At 39.3% G+C, this 19,146-nt stretch overlaps 1 protein-coding gene across 3 annotated transcripts; it reads left to right on the forward strand.

Moving 5' to 3' along the window:
• The first annotated feature begins 2,466 nt into the window (after positions 1 to 2,466).
• On the forward strand, positions 2,467 to 18,844 carry MACIR (macrophage immunometabolism regulator). 3 transcript variants are annotated; one of them, XM_061188031.1, is made up of 4 exons: positions 2,467 to 2,677; positions 9,625 to 9,714; positions 15,848 to 15,897; positions 17,734 to 18,844. In XM_061188031.1, exon 4 carries the CDS (start codon positions 17,757 to 17,759, stop codon positions 18,378 to 18,380), a length of 624 nt encoding a protein of 207 aa, XP_061044014.1. In that variant the 5' UTR covers positions 2,467 to 2,677; positions 9,625 to 9,714; positions 15,848 to 15,897; positions 17,734 to 17,756; the 3' UTR covers positions 18,381 to 18,844. The 3 variants fall into 3 exon arrangements, with proteins under 3 accessions (XP_061044014.1, XP_061044015.1, XP_061044016.1); XM_061188032.1 differs by lacking the exon at positions 15,848 to 15,897; XM_061188033.1 differs by lacking the exons at positions 9,625 to 9,714; positions 15,848 to 15,897.
• Positions 18,845 to 19,146: the final 302 nt, after the last annotated feature.

Below are 19,146 nucleotides of genomic sequence, written 5' to 3' on the forward strand. Positions count from 1 at the left end.
CAGTAACCCTGCCTCTTCTCTTTGTTTCTCCAGTTAGGAGCTGCACTTGCTAATTTCTGGATTACCTCGTCAACCCCTGCTTAGCTTCTGAGTTCTTCCGTGGCCTGTGTTATCAATTCCTTGCATCAATTGTCTTTGTAAATATTTGAAATGATCTCTATTTTCCCTGTTAGCCCCTGCCTGAAACAAGTGGATTTAAAGAAAAGTGGTGATGTGGCATTTCTTGCACACCTGGCTTTGTAGTTTCTGTTTTATACCCACTATGTTGTTATCAAATCTACCTATCCTGTTCTCTCAAACTGACTATTTGCTAGGCGATGCTCTTTAAACCAATGTATAATCTTTCCCAGACAACCATCTTTTTCTTTTTTTTTTTTTTTGGCTGCGCCCTGTGCCTTGTGGGATCTTAGTTCCCCGACTAGGGATCGAATCCGCGGAGTCCTGACCACTGGACCGGTAGGGAATTCCAGACAACCATCATTTTAAAGTGATTTTTCTGGGAAGGAGGCTTGAGGCAAAGATGTAACTTACAAAAGGGGCATTTGAGATGGAGTGTCTTGACTCCCCAGGTTCAGAAGGCCTTTCAGGTCACAAGGTCTATCTATGGTACACTTGCGCCTAATTCTTTATAAGCATGCCATTTTTCTTTATAGATTGAAAGATCTTCACAGAACATGGAAAAGCTCTGTTCTGGGCTTCTGCATTACCCCCACCCCGATTCCCCTCTTCAGCCACGTCCTTGCAAGCCACAACTGATCTGAATTAAGACAGTACCCAGTCAGAGTCTTTAGGTGGCATAGACACATCAGGAGGGGCCACACATAAAGCTATTATCAGCCATTAACTACCTGGTGAATTGGTTTATTGGGTGTTTGTGACACTCAAGAACTGACTGAAGTTTTGATTGGGTGATGAGTCAGGGCTAGGATGGGAAAACAAAGCACCACCCAGGGAGGGAGGCAATTTGGACACAATGTCCCCTCAAGAGAGCTAGCCTTGAGCCTCATAAATTTAAAGGCAAATCAGAACTTTACTGCTTTTGGCCAAAGAACATTGACAACCTTTCAGAGCAAAGGGCAAGTACAAGGCATTCTTCTGAAAAGGTTACAAGATTTCAGACAGAACAGAATGAAAGTAAGTTTCTGAATATAAAATATACTATGTTTTGGAGGTGGTTTTATGAGAAGTGATCATCAGAACAATATACTACTGTGTCAAACAGATTATAGTCTGAAATAACTTTCAGTGTTCTCCTAAAGTGCTGATGAAAAAAAAGTCCATTCATTTATTCATTTAACACATACTACGTCGTGCCAGGTTCTATATTTGAGAAGTTACACATATCTGTTAGAAATAATTTGTTTTCCTAAAATTGTTCTATAATCTTCCCATACATATTTTAGGGCACATAAAGTAGTATAAAATGTCTTCTAGCTGAGGAGCCTCCAGACATCACTGTTGAAATAAGGGTGTTCAGATTTGTCTTTATAGTTTCAGGGGCATATATAGATTTTGGAACAAGTGTGAATCAATATTTGTTTACATTTGTATTAATTTACACCAAGATTATGCCTTTTATGTTCAGATAAAGTATTTTCTTAAAAAAAAAAACAAGAAGAAAGAACAACAAACTCTCTTGGATTGAGACTGGAACACAAATTATCATCATTTATAAACAATTCTGGGGTTCCACTGCCTGGGTTCAAACCCACCTCAGCCACTAACTCCGTGTGTGTGACCTCGAGGAAATTAAATTTTCTGCATCTTTAAAACGCGAATCATAATTGGTCACTCTCTTAAGAATTGTTGAGGAGTGTAAATTAGAAAATGCATGTAAAAAGGCCTGGCACACAGTGAGGGCTAAATAAATGTCCGTAATTATTCTTATCTCTGAGTTTGATAACCGGTTTGGCAGAGGAGATAGATGTACATGAATCGAGAATAGGAAAGAATGATCAAAGGAAAGAATTTCTTACAAGAATGGAAAAGATCAAGCTTGAGGATTCAAAAAGGGGCTAATCAAATCAGAATCTTAATTTTACCCTCCTCCCCACATTCACTAGATATTTAGCATTTTTCTAAGATTGACCCTATAATTTGTAATTTCATGGGCTTCTAGTCTTCTCTACTTCAGCTCAGTGCTGCGTCCTTAAAGCGGAGACTCACCAGCGACAAACATCGCCACAACACATAAGTAGGGCAACTTGAGTGTTGCCAGGCCTGCGAGTGGGAGCACTTGAATTGTTGTGCGCGGGTTTGGACTGGGCAGCGGGGGTTACGACTCCTCCTCCCCCTCAACCACCGCAGCCGGCAGCTCCACCCCCCTCGCCCCAGCCCCCTTCTTCCAGTTCCCGAGCGCCTTTCTCTTTCGGGTCCGCCCTTCCTCAGGGTGTGTGAGCTGGGCGCAGGAGGCGGGCTCAGCGCTGACGGGCTGCGCCTCTGCAGCCAGAGGGAGGAGGGCGGGAAGGCGTGCGGCGGCGGCGGAGGAGGAGAAGGAGGCGGGGACTACGCCGGGCCGTAGCTGGCGCCGAGCGCGGTGGGAGCGGAGAGGGTACCCGGCTGGCTCGGCTGGCGGCCTCAGCCCGGATCTCGACGCCGCAGCCCTGCGCCTCCCGATCCCTTGTCTCAGTCTCCGCGGTCCCAAGCACGGCGGAGGCGGCGGAGCTGTGGGCCACTGGTAGGTTGCACGGGGACGGCGGTTCCTTCTGCAACCTTTTGTGCTGCAGAAAAGGTGGTGGTGATGATGATGATGGGTGGGTGGGTGCGTGGGTTAGGGGGGTTGCCTCAGTCATCGATCCTCGGTGCCAGCTCCAGTCGTGGCGCCGCCCCTTCCTCCCTGCCTCGTCTCGGGGTCGGGCGCGCGGTGCCCGCGCGGTGCTGGGGAACCCTGACCGGGCGGGCCTCCGGGATGGACGGCGGGCGGCCTCAGCGGCCCTTGGCCGCGGCGGTCTGGTTCCCCGGCGCCCGAGCAGGGGGATAGGGTCTGGTGGACTGGGTGGGGCCCTGGCGGGGTGCCGGGAGCCCGCAGTTTCTTGGCCCAGGGTGGGGTTGGAGACGCCGTGAGTGTGCAGCGCGTGTGAGTGAGGGTGCAGGGGCGTGCGCCCCCGTGTGCGCGCGGCGTGCGCTCGCCGGGGTGGTGCGGGACTCGACGACCCATCGCGCGTCTCCCGCGGTGCGGCGGTGCGGAAGTCGGCGCGCGTTGGCGCGCACGCTGGCTCCTCCGCCGCCGTGGCCGCATCGCGGGGCAGCGGGCCTGGGGGCCCCATTGAGAAGTAGGTCCTTCCCGGGCCTGCTGCGCCTCTGGCTGTCTGCCCGGGCCGCGCGCCGGGTGCGACTGCCCGGGCCAGATAGCACCTCGGGGCAATCCCTGGCAGCCTTATCTCGCCTGCCCTCCTCGTCCGCGCAGCAGTCTGGGGGGCGAGGCCGTCCGGGAACCCGCAGCCAGCGCCCGCTGCGCGTCTGCTGATTTGGCGGGGGCGGGCAGACCGGCCGTGGCCGTGGGCGCGCGTGTGGATTGGGGCCGGGTGCTGGCCAGAAGCGAAAGCGGCAGATGTCCTTGGGCATCGCCGCCCTCGCCCCACCTGTCGCGGATGAACTTTGGGCCAGGTGGGAAGCGGAGGAAAGGGGTTTCCGGGCGGGCGGCAGTCAGACCTTGAGAAGGCGGCCCCATTGTGAAGCTGCCAAACTCTAGTGGTGGAATCTGCAAATCTCTGCCAGAAAGGAGATGGGAACACGAAGGGAATGATGGCCCCGTCCCTTTCTCCTTGTAAATGTTCCACATCCTTAGGGTGTCTCCGCTTCTCCAGTCACGCCAGTTTGCACTCGGGTTGGTTACTGATTTGTGTCGAGCCAAGATGCTGAGTGTGTATGTGTATGGCTGTGGCGCACAGGTTAACACTTGGACTGGGAACTTTTTAATCATTCGAGGAAAGAGGAAGAATGGAGGCAGTAGCATTTTATAGCGTGCTCGCTACTCCTAGCCGAAAGAACAGTTCTTGCACAACATTTCCGACGTTTCTATAGACTCTTCATTTTACATTGTTTTTCTCAGATAAGCCACACTACAGTTCAGTTGTAAGTTGCTTTATTTATTTTTTTTAACCCTGTAGAGCAGATTAGACACTAAGGAGATAGAAATGACCTCTTCCCAAAGTTTGTTTTCCCAGTCATTTCAAAATACAGTATTGGTTATTATTGTGAAGCTTTTGGTACTTTCTTAATTCAAGACCATGATTTATGCTTACACAATTATACTTAATGAATGTTTCACAGATTTCTCTGTTTTTATTATGTAACTGTGTATGTATTATAAACTTAATAAAATGACCAGCATGAAATACAAGGATTAATGAGCCCGGAGACCTCTTGATTTGATAAGAACTGGTGTTTAAAATATGCTTCTGCCAACATTTTAGGTTATTTAATTGTAAATGAGACTGTTTAGTAGTATCTCTTCCAGGGTATAAGACAGAGGGTATTTACTGACCTTACATAATGGTCAGTGATTTTGTTTACTTTCTCTGTATAATTTTGTATACTTTGGAGAGCTAGTGGGCACATTAACCCTTAAAAGTATTTAGGGTGGTGGGAGTAATAAAACCTTATATACAGGATTAATTTTTTTTTTTTTTTGCTGATTTATATCCTCTGGGGGAAAATCAGCTCGTTTCCTCTAGAGAGAGCTCTGATTTCGTCACCAGCGTATCAAAATAAGTTCTTGGTTTTAAGCTTTCATCTGGAACGTTAGCCGATTCCACTGTGTACACCTGTCCTATTTCAGTTATGTTTCCTAAGGGGCAAATTTCTTGTAAAGACTGCATGTAGACCTGCAGTTCCAGTTACTGTCAGTCATATTTGTAGTGAAACTGAATTTTTTTCTAAAAGTAGAAGGATGATTTCACATAATGATAAGCCATTGGTAATTTCTTTAATTTCTACTAGTAGAAATAGAAAGAAAATGAATGCTGCCCTTTAAGGAATTTGCTATTAAAAGAACTGATATTAGAAAGAGAAACACAATTTTTCTTCTGAACCAATTATGGGTTGTCTTTCCAGGTTGGTGTGGTTAATGATTTGTTTGTAAGGTCAAGAATGGTTTCAGAAAAGTCACACCCTACTTAACTCTTCTTGAAAATTATTGATGATTTAGTTTTTATGAGTTGCAAGTGGAAAAGTAAGATAATTGTAAAGTAACCTTTAATACGAGCACATAAGTATAGCTAAGCATTTTACTTTCATTGTGAATGTTGTACTTTGGCAGTTAAACCATTTTATTTCTGCTCCGTGTTCTCTTACTTGAGAGATGTTTTAGTCCTCTTTTTTTTATTATTAGAGTAATCTCTGAGACCATTGGTAGCAAAATATTTTCATTAGTCTGAATGGAACTTTTAAAAATTGCTATTTTTTGCCAAGTCCTTTTTCACTATGTGTCTCTCCTCAAATAGCCACTCTGAGGAAACTACCTGCTTCCATTTTTTTTTTTTTCCTTCCTGTTTTGGGAACTAGAATTAGAACCTGTAACTTCTCTACCAATTTTCTTTGCCTGAAGTTTATCTTGCTTTTCGTAATATAACCTTTAATGATTTGTGAGATTTATTTACCAAAATTCTTGAGGGCTATATGCTCGCCTTCATATTTATAACCTTATGATTTTTGGAAGTGATATTTTGTTAATTTTTTTCATATTGCTATGTTGTTAATGGATCTATGATGAAGCCAGAGATTTGTGGCTTTTTTTCTGTGTAGGGATTTTGTGTGGGCTTGAAAATTTCCATATGGAGCTTCTATATTTTGGGGAAAATCACTCCCTTTAGGTTCCCAGTGCCATTCAAGTTTACTGTTATATGTGTTAGATTTATGTATTTCCATGTCTGTTTGTCTTCCCCTCTTGTCTGGTCTCAGGCTTCACTTTTTATATTTGCACCAGTACCTGTACAATGCTGGGACACAGTAAGACCCAAGAAATATTGCTGAATGAGTAAATGAATAATTGAATGGCTGAGTGGATACACCCAAAGAAATACTACTTGGAACTGTAAAGAAAGCCACTATGCAAGCAGAAGGGTCTTTCTTCCCTTTTTTTTAATTCATTGCCTTTCCATTGTTATATATTACTTTTGAGTAGGATGATAATACAATTAGCAAACTGGGACAGGTTTGAGAGATAAAGGGGGTGCTGTAAATAATTATGCCAGGGCACTGGCTATAAACTGAGGCATATGGTCACCCGACTTTTGAAGGACATTCTTCTTTATTTTCCTGTGATGGTATCTATCACCTTGCCTGAGAAAATTTGACACACTTGCTAGTTAATGTTTGCAGACTTTTCTGTTTGTAGAAGCTTCATTTGCAGTCAGATGTTGGGTGTCTTTTGCTTAGTCACCCATGGCTTCCCTGTCCAGAGGCCTATGGGTAGCTCTTGGCCAGGCTTAATTTTTCCTATTTTCATTGCTTACAGGATTATGTCACAGGACTTTCTGCTTGTTTCAGCTGCTTATAGCTGGAAGCGTTATGTACTCTAGCCTTTGCTCTGTTTACTTCCCTTTGTTTTTTTTGCTTTTTGTTTTTAATTAATTTTTATTGGAGTATAGTTGCTTTACATTGTTGTGTTAGTTTTACTTCCTTTTGTTTTTTATGCAGTATTTAGTCCATCTTGTAAGAATTTCACATGAGCTCTTTTCCCTTTGGCTGTTTTTGAGAGAAGATCCATTGATACTTTGCCAAAGCTTCATGTTCAAAACATTGGCCAAAATCAATTGCAAGTGCTAGAGGTTTACAGATTTTAAAGTATCCTAAAAGTGTTATTTGGAGGGTATATATTTTGGGGACTTTTGAATTACAGTCTTTTAGTTCTTTCTAATGGGAGATGAGAATAAAATCCTTATTATAATTTTTACTAGGTTCTTTTATAGGAAGTCTCTTAAAGAAGCTATATTCTTATACTAGTTTCTGACCTCGTTCTTTTTATTTTAAAATTTTTTCTCTTTTTCACCATCTTTATCATCACCATCCTCTTAGCACCTGTGCATGGATAACGTGCAATTACACACCAAACAGTAAGCCGAGTCAGAAATGAGTAAAAAATGGAACCAAGTTCCTACACCTTGGTTTCGCCCTGTGTTGCTCCCTTGGACTCTTGTTTGTATTTCTGTTTTTGGCTTGGCACTGGCATAATAGGGATAATTAGTTACTACACTTTGTTTACTGTGAAATTACGACCATTTCCTAGACTTCCACATCAGCTCTAGTGCAAGAGTTGGATAATTACTTTAAAGCTCCTCTGCTTTCAAATCCAGAATGAAGTTTTAGGTTGATTTTCCTTTTAGTATTGAAAAAATATTGGAAAATATATTTTTCCAATGCATTTAAAAGCTTGAAAAGAAGAACATATCACCAGAAACATGGTGCAAATTATATGAAAGTTTGAGATTTTACACTGCTTTATAAAACTATTCTTTATTTAAAATCAAACATTTTTTTATATTTTCTAATGTTCCTGTTTCTGGGTTTTCAGTCTAGATTTCTAAAAGTCTGAATGAAATCTATCTCACTTGTGATAGATGTAGCCCTGAAAAATCAAGTGGAGATATCTTTCTATATCTGGCATCCAACCATATAACCAGCAAATATTGGCTGATACATTTTTTCCTGCCTTAGAATTTTTGATTTAAAAAAATCTTATAAGGTCTGAGGAGAAAGGGTCTATGATTTAGAATGGTTTTGTATAAGACTCTCCTGTATGTGCTTTAGAATTCCAACATTTTTCACGCTGGAAATAACCCTAGAGTTAGTAATTAAAACTGCCGTCCTCCAACCGTTTCACAAATGAGGCAATAGAGCTTTTAAATAAAATAACCCTCCACACATTTAAAATAGGATCCCACTCACAGAAATTAATATACATTTTTCAGGAACATGATTATTGTGTAAAAAGCTACACACCTGGGCTTATCACTAAACAGAGCCCTGTGTGTATAAAGTGATGTCAGTGGGCTTTGGAACCAGACAAATTGGGGTTTGGATTTTTGCTCTGACTTTCAAATAGTATTACTTGATTAAATACTTTAAAACGGGGGTAATATTTTCCTGATGGGACTATATAGTTGTTAAGATTAACTGATATAAATTGCATATAGCTTTTGGCTTGTAGAAGGTGCTAAAAATTTTTAAAATGGTTTTAAAAATTTCCCTTCCCCATTAAAAATCCATTTACTTGAATAAGAAATCAATTTGAACTTTATAACATTAGGATTGGGGAGATTCTTTGGGGGTAATTATATTAAAAAATTATTGTTAGGTAACAATTTTTGTTACACTGTAATTCATTTTATGTTAAAACCAGAGGCTTCCTTGGTGGAACAGACTTAATTATCTAGGTTTCTTGGTTACCCAATTTGAAAATAGTTTGTGACAAAAAATGAAAGGGAAGGTGTCTAAACTAAATCTAAAGAAGTTTCAAAGGTCAATAATCATGTTGGTTTCTTGGAATGATAGTTCTGGGTGTGTTAACTCCTTCCAGGGTCCCAAGCGGAGGAAGCACATACCTTTATTAATTCAGTAATAATCCATTTCCTTTGGATAAAACTCTTATGTGCTGGTTAGAAAAATAATGAAGTAACAAATCTTTTTGGGAGTGAGTTGAACTGTTGCCACTTCAGGCTTTGTGCACTTACATAGGTAAAATGAATCTATTCAACTCATTTGAGCCACCATCTGCCCCCAACAAGTTAAGCACAACAGAAAACCCACCAACCAAAGAAACCTTTACAGGTGGCAGAAACTTTGAGTTTTCTTGGTCTCAAGAAATTAACCCAGTTAATTAGGGAGGTACGAGATAAAGATAGATTTTCTTATACATTTCTCCCCAAGTAAGAGGTGAAAGGCACAGAAGAGATGTTAGAAACCATAAGCAATGTAATAACTATAAAGAAGTGTTTTTGAGTTGTTCTCTTTTAAAAAAATGTTTTTCCATGAGCCTTTCAATCATTTGCCTCAGAGCAGTCTTAGGGAGGACTGTTGCTATTTTATGGCTAAAAAGAGTAGACATTAAAAATTAATTGCATAATAATATCACACATTCGTAAAGGGGTTTGCAGCATGCAAAACACGTTCACCTACTTCTCATTTGATCCACATAACAACTTTATGAGGGAGGAAGGATGGAATTGTCCTCATTTTAAAAATTCCTACTTGTGCCAGATCAAGAGGCAGAGTTCTTAGCAAGGTAAGGTCTAGGACGTTTTCTTTTGACCCCAGTCTCAGCATTATATTTTCCATAGGATACTGCAAATCTGTTGAACACATGAATAGGATTTGGATGGTGGAACCAACATTTAAACCCCTAAGTTTTCTTGGCTCTTCATTTAGCCCCAGTAGCTACTATTAGGCTCCAGGTAGAGTTTAAGCAACAGAACACAGAGAAACAAGCATGATAAAATGTTTGAGGTTGCATTTAGCTGAACAAACTCAAAATTACTTTAATTAATTAATATTGTATCCTATGTAACCTTTACCTGGTGTTAGTATCTCCTGCTTCATCATGCTTTGCAGTTAGAATTGATATAACTGCTTTATAAGTTGTATTACTTGTTAAATTAAAGGTTTATTTTTATATTTCATGTTTAGTATCTGGAGTAGAGCAGAAAAATTATTATGCCTGTGTTCCCTTGGGACTCATTGGAAATTGTACAGTGACATCTTCTGGGATTTAGGCTGGTGAGTTATATTTTGCTTTTTCTGTTTGTTAACCAGTTGTATGAACATAATACTATAATGTGTTTTAAGTACTATATAAACCAGATGAATATGAAATGTCAGTATATTATTATAAATATATATAGTGTAATTATGAAATTTTTAATAGTGAGAACTGAAATTATTATTACAAAATGCTAACGTTATTATAATTGAAATGTTTGACCTTTTGAGTAGATTTTCCTTTTTTTATTCTTGTAAGATAAAGGAGGTCTTATGGAATAATATTTTGAAATATAGTAAAGAGGTAGTTGCTCTAATTTCAGGGAAATTTTAGTAAAACTGTTAATCTCCAAAGATTGTTGAAGTAATTTGTAGAAGGTTTGGTTGTGTATTATACATAAAGAATGGCAAACAAGAAACTGAAAGGAATATCATTTTCACTTAGTCGTTTCTCAGTTTACTGCAAGTGTGACGTTCCTTTTATCACACCATGAATTTAAACTGTTAAAAATAGGCAATGCTGTTGTTGTCTTTCTTTAGTTGTCTTTTTTCAGTGTGTCTGTTGTACCTGGGCTGACACAGTTGTCCATGTGGCTCCAAGTCTTTGAAGGGGAAAAAATTTAATAATGACCTTTTTAGCATTTAAAAAATTATATTAGTGTGAGTTCATGCTTTGGTATGTTATTCTACTTGCTCAATATCTTTGTAGGTCCTGTCTTGGAATCACGTAGAGTGCTTATAATGTTTTGAAAAAGCAGTTTCATAGTAAGTGGTCTCCAAATTAGCAGTCAGCAGTAGAATGATTCAAGAGAATGATGGGGGAAAAACAAACACTGTTGTTTCATTTAATAGATATAACCTGTCAAATTTATGAAATGTAATTTAAGACATTGAAAAATGGAAGCATAACTAAAGTTTTCAGTTTTGAGGAAAAGAGCAAGAAGTTTGAGAACTATAGGTACAAAGTACTTTTAGAGGATATTGAATAAGAAATGATGTGGCTGGGTCATTAACTCATTCAATTGAAATAAAGCACAAAACAAGGAACAATGAGTAGAAGCTACAGAAATGTGTGTGTATGTATCTCTCTTTCCATACAGTATACATATATGTGTACATATGTATGTATGCATAGTTATAGATGTACTTATATATGTACATTAAAAGACATTCTAGCAGAGCTGCAAAAGGGGAAATGAACCAACTTGAGAGGTGGTGAGTTACCTGTCATTGAAGGTGTTCAAACATAGACCGGACAACCGTTAAGATTCCTTTGGATTCTGGGATTAAACAGTATCAGAAGGATTTTTTTTTTTGGCCACACTGCACGGTATGTGGGATCGTAGTTCCCTGACCAGGGATTGAACCCGTGCCCCCTGCGTTGGAAGCATGGAGTCTTAACCACTGGACTGCCAAGGAAGTCCACAGAAGGATTTTAGAGTTTTAAAATTTGGAGGACCATCAAAAACTTGGTGTGACAGGCTTATTTTTAAAGTCAGGTTTATTGAAGTATAATTTATATGCAGTAAAATTCACCCTTTTAAGGTGTACAGTTTGATGACTTTTGACAAATGTATCCATTTGTGTAGTGTCAATGTGTAGAATATTTTCATTCCCCCCCCCCAAAATTCCCTTGTGCCCCTTTGTAGTATGCCCTCTCCTCCCAGCCTCAGCCCTTGGCAGCCATCGATTGATTTCTGTGCCAGCAGTTTTACCTTTTCCAGAATGTCATATAAATGGAATCACAGAGTATATAACATTTTCTGTCTGCTTCTTTCACTTAGTGTAATCCTGGTTTGTTCCTTTTCGTTGCTGAGTGGTATTCCATTTTATACGTGCACCACAGTCTCTTTGTCCGTTACGCTGTTGGTGGATGTTTGGATTGTTTCCAGTTTTTTTTGTGGTTATGAATGAAACTGTCATAAACATTCATGTTCAGGTCTTTGTGTGAACATATATTTTCAGTTTTCTTAGGTAAATACCTACAGGTGAGGTGGGTGGGTTGTTTAATAAACATTTATTTAACTTTATAAGAAATTGCCCAACTGTGATCCAAAGTGGCTGTACCTGACAGAGGCTTCTAAGAAGCTAAAATAACTATAACTATACCAAAGTATGTGCAGATGAAGAAGCCCAATTCTCATTCAGTGCATTAATTTATTTATATTTTATATCCAGTTTTAACAAGTTTGATTAGCAGATGTTTTTTAAGCACAGCAGTGGATTAGAAACAGTAAATTAGAAGGCCTTAGGGATAGGTTGTTAGCAGTTGGAAGCAGCCAAAAACGATATTCACTAATGTGACTATAATTACTGATTAAGGAAAAGAAGGCAGGAACTTACAGGAGTGAAATTCTTCTATCTGTTAAGTTCTATGTCTATAAGACAAGTTCCCAAACATGTCTGCATATTAGAATCACCTGCGGTATCTTTTAAAAATATCAGAGCCCAGGCTATACCACAGATGATTTAAGTCACAGATCTGGGATAGAGCACAGACATCAGTATTTATTGAAGCTCCTTGGATGTGTCAGTGTGTAGATAGCTTTGGGAACCATGTGCTAGAGGCACAGCATGATGACATTGAAGGAGAACTGGACTTGAAGCCAGGAGACCTGGAACTGCACACCTGGCTCTGGGTAGGCCCTTGCCTTCACAGCTTACATGTCCTCTTCTCTGTAATCGGAGGTTCTGGGAAAATGAACTCCTAGATGACTCTGGCACTAAAACTAGATGGTTCTAGATATCACTGGACTGATAATGGTCATGCTTAGGAAGGACTCCATTTCCCAAGCAATGACTCTGTTCTGAATGGTTCATTTCAGGTACCTCTTGAAAAGGATTTTGTTCACATGATATCTTTCTTCTGTATATTTAGACAGTTATGTTACATCTGTTTTATCTTAAATTTTGTTGCTATGTGTTGCTAAAAACAGTTCAAGCATACTGGAGCAGTTTTTTGATTACAGAGGGTGACTTTTTTTGATAAGCCTGATTAAAAAAAAAAAAAATACTTCCAGAATGCAGTACTTCTCAAAAGAATTCTTTGTATAGTAGTTGTGAAACTTATCAGCTATTTTCAGAGCTGGTCTAAGGAGCTGAGGCATCTAGGTTATATTTTCAAAATGTTGCTCCTGGTGCCCAATGTATAGGAAGTTTGGCCTCTTGGAGGGTGTTCAGAGCTGAGTAGATTCCACACGGTCACGGTCTTTTGAATGTGCTGGTCTTGATGCATCAGGTTCCCCTACATGTGTGTTGTGGTTTGGACTTTTTGCTTTAGTTTCAGCTAAACTTCACAATTGCATGCTGTACCCAGTGTTTTTAAAATGTACACTGTGTACATTTTCCTGGTAAATATTAAAGTGTTTCCTTGTTTAGCGTTGTCTAGTTTGGAGTCCTCATATATTTCAAAGAAACAGAGTGGTGCCTGTGAACATTGCCAGGTCTTCCCTATGCTGTATAAATATACTTGAGTGCCACTGTTGCTGATTGGATTGTGAGGGACTTTGATATTGAAGACCCTTAGGTGTCATTTAAAAAAATTACAGTTGTTTCTGGTACTTGTTTATGAAACTCAGTTATAAAAGCAGTGTTCAACTACAAGTTGACTTTTTTATGCTTGTTGCATTTTCTGTTCTAGACTCTATTCCACAGAATATTGCTGCTTCTGGTATCATATTTTCTGTTTCCAGTTTTTATTTTTGCTCTAAACTGCATATGAAAGGCATTAATGGAAACAGTAAGGGTCTCTGTTGCTGGTCTCCAATTTGTAGTGTTCTGCGGTGCAGAAGTTAGCAGTGGGCCTGATTTCTCGGTTCACATTTATTCTTAAGGATGCAGTGGGCGTGGTGCCTGTTGCACATATATCTGCAATATTTACAGAGAGTGCTTTGTAATTGTTTATCTTGGCAGTATGTTTTTTTGATACAAGTTTTATTTTAGAATATAAAACAAAATGCTTAGTCATGAATATTGTTAAAAATAACAAACCCATAAGCAGAGTTTTCATGGTAAAATACAAAGAATATACTGCTGGGCTTCCCTGGTGGCGCAGTGGTTGAGAATCTGCCTGCCAATGCAGGGAACACGGGTTCGAGCCCTGGTCTGGGAAGATCCCACATGCCGCGGAGCAACTGGGCCCGTGAGCCACAATTACTGAGCCTGCGCGTCTGGAGCCTGTGCTCCACAACAAGAGAGGCCGCGATAGTGAGAGGCCCGCGCACCGCGATGAAGAGTGGCCCCCGCTCGCCACAACTAGAGAAAGCCCTCGCACAGAAACGAAGACCCAACACAGCCATAAATAAATAAATAAATAAATTTAAAAAATTAAAAATAGTTACTTAAAAAAAAAAAATAGAGAAAGAATATACTGCTAACACAGGCTACATCCGATGTAGTCACGGTAGCCGAGTTCCCTGATGAATGCCTTTAATAAGAAATTTTGCAGTGAAAATTATTGGACATTCATATATGCTGACTTTGAGACCTTTCAGTCTTTATTGTCTTTCACGTCACCCCTATTTTTTTAGAGGGTACTTCCCCCTCTTCTGATGGGACAGTACCTACACTACTTCTGCCCATTAAAAAGATAAGTAAACGTTGATTGTGTAACTGCTCTCAGGATCTTGCTCCAATATTTAAATATACTCAGGAAATTTTCGGCAATTTAATAGCATAAAAAGTTTTGTTTTCGGTCACATTGAGGAATGGAAGGTTATGCTGCTTAGTCAACACTCTCCCCAGCTAAAAATGAAATACTTACTTGCCAATCAGCTAGCCTCCACATAGCTTTCTTAGTGCCACACAGTAGATGTTCTTTAGAGAGGCAAAATATAAGTAAAAAGGATCATTTTAAAAAATCTATGCAATTTGCTGAGTCCTGGTTGCACCATTCATATTCTTACATGAGTGTCAAGATCTGAAGATATTCTTGTATATAGGACAGTATGCTACAGAGACCACGAAAGCACCTCAAAGAGCTGTTAGTTTTGAGAATATGCAATTGTTGGGAGCAGGAGTCCTGAGGTTTTATAACTAAAAACTGCAGTTTTCCAGCCCTTAGAATTACTCATCAGAGGTTCAGCAGGCAGCAGCTATTATGTATGTAATATCTAAAATGAGCTTTTTCATGTTCCAGTACAGCAGGACTCTCATTCAGAAGTGTTACATAGAGTATTGATCCTTAGTTCCTAGGTTAAAAATTTTTGTTAGAGGATATTAGAAGTGCTTATTTCTTTAACTTTCTGGTTAAGTAGTGTTTTCTACAGGGAGTGTGTTGTTTATGTTAGTAAAGTGTAGTAGGTTTCTTACATATGGTAAGTTTTCTTAAAGTATGGTAGGCTGCTTGGTTGAAATTTCCAGAGTTCTTAAACTACATTTTCTGCTGAACAATCTAGGTTAAATCATTGTCTATCAGGTTAGATGTCTGAAGATCCTGTTGGATAGTTTTGCCCAAGCCAGGTGATATTTTTTATGGTGTTTTGGCTGCTGGAAACTTAACCAGTCATAGTTACTCATCTAACAGAAGTGTCTTTTTCTTGTTACGTCAAATCTTGACCTTTATACATTGTCTCACTCACTTTCTTCACTTTTCTAATTTTCCAGGTACTTATTTTTAAGCCGGTGTATAATTTCTGGCTTTTTCTCTCAAACTTTTGTATCCTGCCATTCATTATCCTCAACCCCTAGAGATTCTAAGTATTCCTCTTGGTCTGCCTTGATGGAGCAGGATTGACTTAGTGAGGGAGCAAACTTTTGATGATTGCGTTGACCAGAGAAGCCTGTGCCCACTCTTCTTTACTGTGACTTTGCACACTGTTAGCTTGCTTAGCAATTTTTATACTAAGGGGCAAATAAGATGACTTCCAGCTTAGCCTCTTTTTGAATTATCACCCAATTCAGAATGGGTGAAGTGTGAATTCATGAATTTTAGGAAGTTTATAATATACCAGGGAATGCAGTAAGGTGACTGGTGGAAATCCATGGACTGTCATGGACTGCCAGATTTGGAAGAAACCTAGACCGGTGTGTCACTTAATGTGGACTGATTGCTTGAGTGTCACCACCTGGGTAACTCTCCTTGGGTGGTCTCCATCTCCGCCACAGCCCTGATTATTTAGGTTTCACTGACCCTCCTCTCCTTCTCTTTCAGAATGAAGTATCAGAGAAACACTTCCCGCCTGTAGCTGCCTGTCAGGTTAGGTATGTTGGAGGCCTTGGATCTGTCCTCTTGTGCTCTTTCTGGACTGCAGAATTAGTGGGAAAGGAAGGATTAATTTGTCATTTGGCTTAGAGTAAACATTTGTTTGTTCAGCATAAAATCTGATGAGGTTTCATATGGCCCTCTAAAGTTTATTAGATGAGAAATCTTCAGGTTTTTGCATGCATATCAAAGTATGCATGGTAGTCACCTCCTATTCCCATCCTCTCAACAGAGAAATAAATTATGCAATTAAATATAAATTTATTTTTACATTAATAAAACAGAGTAAAGCCAATTAATTTAAATCTAGAAGTGTTGAGGGACTAAGGTATTTTGGTTAAATTAAAATTGGAAATAGTCTAAGATTTAGAGTAAAAAGTAAGTAATAAGCAAAACTATATGGATCCCTTTGACATTTACTTTATCTCAGGAATCATTCTTGATATTAGTTTTCAGTTGTACTAGAGATGTGTGAACCATAGTGAGGACAGGATGGCATCTGGTAACTTCTTCATAGTCTTGGTTTATTTATTTTCTAATGAGGGAAAAGAAAATACAGCATGCAAATGAAGGAATAAGGTTGGGACGTTTTTTTTTAGCTTTCTGATTGCTTAGATTTTGAATGAATACCCAAATTTTAGAAAATGATTCAATTAGGAAAAGGTTATTTGTTTTACAAAGGGATTCGTGAGAGTTATTTAATATAATAGCCTAATTCAATAAATATTTAATCTTAAAATCACATTATTTTTTGACATGTTATTAGTTGACATCGTTTTTATTAGTGATCTGAGACATTTAAAACTGTGCCACCTACTTCTAATTGAAGATCAAGTAGAAGTAAAGTTTATCAGAAGTGACATTGTCACTCAGTTTCCCTTGGATTTTATTTTCCAAAATTCGATTTATCTACAAGTTTCTAGGAACCTGGCCATTGTTTGTGGTACTTCTGGTTGCTAGGGTTTTCCAAGTTATGTAATGTGATCATTGTGATGAATAAATAATACTAGTATTCATTGTGAATTGTTCTGCCATTTACCAAACTATTCAAAAGTGCACTGTCTTAGGTGTTACAGAATAAAATAACTGTCAAATCTGTGGTATATTTTAGGATTAAATAGTCAAATAACATTTGATTTTTATATATGTTTAATATTAAAATTGGCCTGATTTACTGGATTTAGGATTAACTTTTAAACTACAAAATGGTTTTCTTTAAATAATTGATTGGAGATATGGAATAAGGAACATTTACAAGGTTTGTGGGAACCTTCCCTTAAGACTCCTCCATACCTTAAAAATTTTTTTAGGTCTAAATTGGATTCTTTGGAGAAATTGATCAGCTTTTATCTTTTATGGTATGCCCCTTAAACACAGTTGAAGGGTTAATTTTAAAGTTAATTTTTATGTTGGAAATATTGTGTGGATTCTTGTGAAATTGTGTATGATTATTTTTATTTGCTTCGTTATGTTGAGCTCTGTATTTGATTTGCTGAATAATCGCATCAAGGAATAAACTTTGTGTGATTGAATGGAGCGCTGCATTTAGAGAAGTATTGCTGTTGTTTTCTGTTAACGCTTCTCCACACGAACCTTTCAGTAGTCCTTCAGACTTTAATTTAACCTGCCTTTGAGTTCTTGAAGGCAGAGAAGTAGTAGTTATTTCATGCTTGCTGTGGAACATTTAATAGACATAGATAAAAATCTGTCAGATGTACATTGGCTGTTTTTCAGGCCGGTGTTAACTTCATGCTCCCTGAGCCTTCTCAAACCACCCAGCTTGGCCCGAGGTTCTGAGCGTTACACTCTTCTAATCTGAGTCTGTCTGCTTTTAGGAGTGTGCAGACTGGTGCCTAAAATGGAAGTAGATGTTAATGGAGAGTCCAGAAGTACCCTGACCACCCTGCCCTTGCCCGCGGCCGAGGTGAGCTCCCCGGGAAAGGCAGAGGTGGAGAAGCCCCGCTGTTCCAGCACTCCGTGCTCGCCAATGCGCCGGACTGTGTCAGGCTACCAGATCCTCCACATGGACTCTAACTATTTGGTTGGCTTCGCCACTGGTGAGGAGCTCCTGAAGTTAGCCCAGAAGTGCACCGGAGGTGAAGAGAGTAAGGGGGAAGCCGTGCCTTCCTTGCGCGCCAAGCAGCTGGATGCAGGACTTGCTCGTTCCTCTCGTTTGTATAAAACCAGAAGTAGGTACTACCAGCCGTACGAGATTCCAGCTGTCAATGGCAGGAGGCGAAGGCGGATGCCCAGCTCAGGAGACAAGTGCACTAAATCTTTACCTTATGAACCTTATAAGGCCCTCCATGGGCCTCTGCCTCTCTGTCTGCTTAAAGGTAAGAGGGCTCACTCCAAATCTCTGGACTACCTCAATCTAGATAAAATGAACATCAAGGAGCCAGCTGACACAGAAGTGCTACAGTACCAGCTTCAACACCTAACCCTCAGAGGGGACCGTGTGTTTGCTAGGAATAATACATGAGTGACTTGCAGGGGATGTAAACCAGTTTAGGTCAGCCTACACTTGGCTTGAAAATTCCACTGTTGTACTCTGTACAGGACTCTTTACATTATAGATGGTTAAATCAGCTAAGTGTTCCTGAAACATAAAAATTGGATCAAATTTTGAATACAGGAATGAAATCACAGGTACTTGAGGTGAAATCATTCTAGAGCACGCAACTGCAAGGAAAACAGAATGTTGACCATTAGTTTGTATCGCTTTTTAGCTGGGAAAAAAAAGGCTTTGGTACAGTAATATCGTCTTTAAAATTCTAATATTCAAATTGGGAATGTTATCTGCTTGGTTGTTGCTGACTTGGTATGTATGATTCATTAGAAATTTATATCTTAAGTACTCAAGTACTTCTTTAATCTCTGTACTTTACTATAAAATATATGTAATGATTTGTTTTATGAAATTTAGAACTTGAACATTGCTAAATTGGACCACGTTTTATTTTTAAATATTGAGTTTAAATATTTTATAACTGGTTTTGCACTGAAAAAAATTAACATTTCAAATTGACAAGAGAATAATCTTTCTTCATTTGCTTCAATAATATTATTGAGCAATGAATTTTTTATTTCCGCATGGAAAGTTATTGATCTCTATGGCTGTAAAATATTTCTTTATAGCGTTATTAAAGTGTGTCTTAATAAAATTAAATTTGGGATACAAAGTATTTATTTTACAGTGGGTGGGGGGAAACTTTACAGGAAAGTTTCCAATATGAAGTTTTCATAAG

Source organism: Eubalaena glacialis, chromosome 4 (assembly GCF_028564815.1).
Source record: "Eubalaena glacialis isolate mEubGla1 chromosome 4, mEubGla1.1.hap2.+ XY, whole genome shotgun sequence".
Taxonomy (NCBI): domain Eukaryota; kingdom Metazoa; phylum Chordata; class Mammalia; order Artiodactyla; family Balaenidae; genus Eubalaena; species Eubalaena glacialis.